Below are 6,217 nucleotides of genomic sequence, written 5' to 3'. Positions count from 1 at the left end.
CTGTTTTAGCGGATTAATTTATGCTCACTCACAAGACTGTGTTTTCTTCACCCTTGCGCCCAGATAAAGCTTCAGTATCGCAAACCGGAAGACCTGATTATGGCCCAACAACTTTTGAAAGGTCTAGAGGACCACCATCACCTCCACGGGGGCCCCGCGAGTGTAACTACTGCCATAAAACAGGACACCTTATTTCAGGGTGTCATCTCTTAAAGCGTAAACAACAATTTTGCAACACTTTCAAACACCAAAAGGCATGGGACTCATTAAAGGAGTTTCCCTATCAGACATAGGAATGTCCCAGGAAGATGATGTACCTGATCCCTGCTTCAAACCCTTTATTTCAAAGGGCTTTGTTTCTTTAACTGGGGATCCTAAAGACCAGCTGCCAGTACAGGTACTTGAACACATTACACCCGTCCTCATCAAGCTCCACTGGCTCCCCATCCCCCAGAGAATTCAGTACAAGATCCTCCTGATGACATACAAAGCCCTCCATAACCTGGCCCCCCCACCTGACTGACCTCCTCCACAGAGGTAGCATGCTTGTTTCAGCCAGGTGACAAGGTGTTGGTTCTATTGCCTGTACCTGGTTCTGCTCTGTCTACTAAATGTTCTGGCCCTTATGTTGTAGATAAGAAGCTCGGTGAAACAAACTACGTCATTCAAACACCTAAGCAATACTGAGGTATTGGCTGATTTGTCCAATTATTTGTCTCATCTCCCTGATAACCAGGAAATTATTTGCTATGTTTATTGTCGGGTCCAAACATACTGTTTGGATTTATATGTGTGGGGGTGTTACGTGCCAGGCAGGCTGTACTCAGCTGGCCTATCGGCAGCCAGGGCCGACCATAAAGGAGGTACCCAGGAAGTCTTCTCTCTCTCTCTCACCCTGGGCCTGTTGCGGATTGAGGAGCCTGCAATTGACTGCCTTGAGTAGAAAGTCATTCTACCTTGTTTGTTCTAACCTTTGTGAAAGTGTGTGTGTTGAGAGGTGGGGGAGTTAGGTAAGTCTGGGGTACCCTGTACATTTCTCATCACGTAGGTAACTAATGTTAAGACACACTAGGTTAGTGGATTGTTGCCACCCCTGTATTCTGTTTTGTCCAGTTCTGAGTAGTTTAGTTAGTGAGGGTTTTTGTTTGAGTTTTGGTTTCANCTCAGTGCTGGACCATGGGGGGGGGGCAGCAGGTGGACTGATGCATCACACTGAAACACAAAGCACACTATCAGCAGACAGCCTGCAGAAATAGTTTAGTGTACAACATTACAGAAGTTTGTATCAGGTCTTAAGTCAGGCTCTAGTAAATTATTTTCACTGAATCTGTNCTGGAGACAATAACACACAACAACCAATAATTATGAGGGAGTCAGCGTAAAGTTTGACAAAAGGTTTATTCCTTGAACAACCTAACTGAACAGAAGTTTTAAACTTCTGTTCAGTTAGGTTGTTCAAGGAATAAACCTTTTGTCAAACTTTACGCTGACTCCCTCATAATTATTGGTTGTTGTGTGTTATTGTCTCCAGGTCCCCTAGACCAGGGGTTCCCAACCCCCGGTCCGTGGACCGGTGCCGGGCCGCGGAGGTGTTACTGCCGGGGCGCGAAATAGCTGTGATTTTATCCTAATATTTGCAGAATTATAAATATTTAAAAATATGTTATCAATTTTATTTATTTATTTTTTCCCGCACCTATACCAGTCATATTATTACATCCAAATCAAAATTGGTTAGCATAAGGTCTCAGCCTCTCGTGCACAGAGAAAGTTACCGGTGCGCCAGTAGGAAGTGGAGCACACAGGAGACAACCGTTTAATCGCAGACTGTTATGTTTATGGGAAATGGCAGTGCATACATTATTTGAGATATATTTCGAACTCGGACTTCATTTTAAGGACATTGGGGTGTAGAGCTATTTTTTTTATTTGTAAAACCTCCTTCACTTCATGAAATGGCTGCAGCATCAGGAGGCAGCCTCTGAGAAGTGCAGCACCAGCGCGTACACACCACCTTCACTGTGTTCCCCACTGCTGGCTGCTACGTTTCACACACACACCTCTACACACACACACACACACACACACACACACACATCGACGGCCAGATTATTCCCCCTATTACTCGTTGTATGAAGGAAATGTCTGGTCACAAAGGCGCATGATGTGTGTGTGTATGTGCTCTGATCAGCTCCGCTGTGTGTGTGTATGTTCGGTGTGTTTGTGTGTGTCCAACAACGGCATTTGTTTTCAAATTACCATGAACAATTACCATGACATTTACACACATCTGGCCAACTCCTAGGTATGTGGGTGTTCCCAAAAGAAGTTAGTTTAATCTTAATCTCGATGTAGTGCTAAATGCTGTCGGAGTGCACCGGAACGAACGCACGTTATTATGGCTGGCAAACAAGCCCAGGGGTCTCACTGACATTTCAGTTATATCAATATGTGTACAGTGGTCCTAATTTGTTTTAATTGTATCCTGGTTTTAAACTGTGTTAATATGTTTTGGATGCATATTGTTCTATTATTTTTTCAGGCTGTTACATACAATTAACCACTGTTGCCATATTAGGTTATATTATATATTATATTAATATTGGTAAAGCGGTCCTGATTTTTTGTTTTAATTGTGTCCTGGTTTTAAACGTTATTAATATGTTTTGGATGCATATTGGTATTTCTTCAGGCTGTTAAATACAATTAGCCTCTGTTGCCACCTGCTGGTGGGGAAATATTAAAATCAGTTAAAATTGACAACCGGTCCGCACATTTTTTTTAATGTATCTGCCGGTCCTTGGCACAATAAAGGTTGGGAACCCCTCCCCTAGACCTTAGTGGGGACGTAACACATTTTTTTCATGCATAAAGATGAAAATATCCTTAGTTTGTTGTAATTTATGCACGAAGGAGTTAATAAATCACACACTGAGGGAACATCACTATATTGCAATTATTTATATAGGTTTTTTTCTATCAAAAATGTCGGGGGTCAGTCAGGGGGTACTTGGCTGAGACATTTTTTCAAAGGGGGTGCATTACTGAAGAAAGTTTGAGAAGCACTGATCTAGGGTGTCTGAGAAGCCTTGCTGTTGAGAGCTGACAACGGACAAAGAAAAGCTCCTGAATTGGTGAACACATAATAAAATAAATGCTGCGCTGGTACTAGGCTAAGCTAGCTGGCTAAAGTGAACATTGCAATTAGCTCACTGTTGTAGCACACAGCTAAAGCTGTTGACAACTTCACTTTAGAGAACGTAAAAACCTGACAGTGTTTCATCTGGCTGATGAAGACGGAGCAGTTATAATACTGAAGCAAAATAAGTGGTTTTGTGAGGTATTTGATTTGATGTTTATAGTGAATCTGTTTGAAAAGAAATAACATTGTGTGAAGTCACACTGTGTAATGTGTACGTCACTTTAGTTCAAAGAAGCTCATGTACTGTTGTGATCGGATGGTAGGGTAATTCACTTTACTTTAAAGTTATTTAAGAAATGTTTATTGTTTTGTATTTAACAAATTGTACGTATAATTTACTGAAATACACTTCCTGTCTGTGCATTCATCATTTACTGTCATGAAGCAGTGCTCGAACCAAGCCTAGTCATGGGTTTGTTTTCAAATACAAACACTTTAAGATTCCTTTAAAACTGTCACAACAAATAGTCATTCCATGTGTGTAATCGTAACAAACTGTGGTGTGCCATTTAATGCGAGAGCTAGAAAATGGAAAGGGTAAACTGAAGCCTCAAAGAGAACTTAAGTACAATACTTATATAAAAATATATAGAGTAAATGTATATTATTCAGGAAGAAATGGGTATAATTCTGTACCTTCATGCAGTCAGTCTGACACCGGATAAGCTCATATTTTATGTTTAAGTCTCATTAATATCGTAATTATGTTTCTCATTATATCATCACACTGATCCTGACACACAAACAGTCTTTTATCCTGTTCAAGAGATGTTATTGTAAGTCCAAGTGGTCGTATGTTGTACAGATTGTAAAGACCCCAAACTTGCAGATGTGGGAATTTAAATTAAGTTAATAAAACTGCTAAAACTTGACGTGACAGTTTCCGTAAATTCTCTCCTGAATGATTTCTGTTTGTGGTGTTAGTCCTAGAAATTAAACACAATCATTCAATTTAAATAACTTTATTCATGCTTAATGGACAACTTCTATTGACTTTGATCATTGACTGACTGCAGCAACAGATTGTGGTCACTTTCTGAAGAAGGTCAGACCTTTAAAGACAACATTTATAACTCCTGTTCTGACTCAAACTGAACTCATCTGTTAGAGGTTATTCCTAACCCCAGCTAGCAGCAGATCTTTACACAGGATGTATATCTTGGACATGTTGAGGCCGTACATCAGAGGGCTGAAGAGAGGCTGGCATGTGAGGAAATATAATGATAAAAATATTCTCAACGTGTTGGGTACGCCGCTCATATTAAACCTGCCCTGTATTACTCCTAGGAAAACTGCAAAGGAGAAGTTGATGAGGGAAGCGAGGTGAGGTGTGCAGGTGCTGAGAGCTTTCTGTTTGCTCTGCTTACAGCCAGATAAACACACTCTGAGGATCCTCATGTACGAGAACACGATCAGAGACACAGGACAAGAGACTAAGATAAAAGTAAAAATTAGTCCATATATATTATTGACTGTAGTGTCAGAACAGGCCAGCTTAACAATGGAATAGTTATCACAGTAAACTTTGTTCAGGATGTTCCCACACAGCTGTAGAGAAAGAGTCAGTGATATCGTGACAAAGACAGCAAAAAAAGGAGGAAACCATATGGCGGCAATAAGCACAACAACCATATTATACGTCATATGTGAGCTATATTGCAGAGGATAACAGATAGCAAGATATCTGTCATAAGACATGACGGCTAAATTGAAAAATTCCACATTTGCATAAGAGTACACAGAGAAAACCTGCAGGAAGCAGAGCGGAGCAGAGACAGTGTGAATGTCAGAGAGGATCTGAACCAGAAGGAATGGAAACAGCCCTGAACTACCATACAGTTCATTTACAAACAGGCTGCACAGAAAAAGATACATAGGTTCATGTAAGCTCCTGTTCACACAGATAACCACAATCAGCAACACGTTGGCACCTATGATACAAATATACAAAGCAAGAATGATCAGGAAATATAGGTATTTCAAAAACCCCGTTTCAGAGTATGCAGTCAGTATAAAATATGAAATGTGAGTAGAGTTCACCATGATCCTCCTGTGGTTCTTCAAGCATCACAACATGAGCAGTGCATTACCTGGATGTAGATGTCACTTTAAACATGGCAACAACAGTGAACACATGTTCCTCATCATGAGAACACATAAGACAGATGATCCAAACTGAGCGTCCTATATTAATGTGTATAATACAGAGATCCAGAGTGTGTGAGGTGCTGCTCTCCTCACTGATCTGAAACTCTGAGCTGCTGCTTTTACCTTCTGTCTGCAGCTCACTGACGTCATCCTTCAGGGATCCTCCTTCTGTAACTCAGGGTTTCACCACCAGATGCAGAAGGGGTGCATTCAATCCGTCAATCCAAATTATTTTAATGTCACCCAGCTGAATTCTCTGTTTGGTGCAGATGGCATCTTGGTTTCTAGTCGTCACCATCTTGGTTTCTAGTCGTCGCCATCTTGGTTTCTAGTCGTCACCATCTTGGTTTCTAGTCGTGACCATCTTGGTTTCTAGTCGTCAACATCTTGGTTTCTGGTCGTCACCATCTTGGTTTGTAGTCTTCACCATCTTGGTTTGTAGTCGCCACCATCTTGGTTTGTAGTCTTCACCATCTTGGTTTGTAGTCGCCACCATCTTGGTTTCTAGTCATCACCATCTTGGTTTGTAGTCTTCACCATCTTGGTTTCTAGTCATCACCATCTTGGTTTCTAGTCGTCACCATCTTGGTTTCTAGTCATCACCCTCTTGTTTTTTGGTCGTCACCATCTTGGTTTCGAGTCGTCACCATCTTGGTGTCGAGTCGTCACCATCTTGGTTTCGAGTCATCACCATCTTGGTTTCGAGTTGTCACCATCTTGGTTTCGAGTCGTCACCATCTTGGTTTCTGGTCGTCGCCATCTTGGTTTCTGGTCGTCGCCATCTTTGTTTCTAGTCGTCATGTCTTGGTTTCTAGTCGTCACCATCTTGTTTTTTGGTTGTCACCATCTTGGTTTCGAGTCGTCACC

General features: G+C 41.4%; 1 protein-coding gene across 1 annotated transcript; it reads right to left on the bottom strand.

Annotated features, from left to right (window-relative positions):
• Nucleotides 1-4,306: 4,306 nt before the first annotated feature.
• Nucleotides 4,307-5,245, bottom strand: LOC104944712 (olfactory receptor 10A6-like). Its single transcript, XM_010770284.1, has one exon. It carries the CDS (start codon nt 5,243-5,245, stop codon nt 4,307-4,309), a length of 939 nt encoding a protein of 312 aa, XP_010768586.1.
• Nucleotides 5,246-6,217: the final 972 nt, after the last annotated feature.

This window comes from Notothenia coriiceps, unplaced genomic scaffold, assembly GCF_000735185.1.
Source record: "Notothenia coriiceps isolate Sejong01 unplaced genomic scaffold, NC01 NC01_scaffold00008682, whole genome shotgun sequence".
Taxonomy (NCBI): Eukaryota; Metazoa; Chordata; class Actinopteri; order Perciformes; family Nototheniidae; genus Notothenia; species Notothenia coriiceps.
The sequence above is the reverse complement of the archived record's forward strand: the minus strand, read 5'-3'. Positions and strand labels throughout refer to the sequence as shown.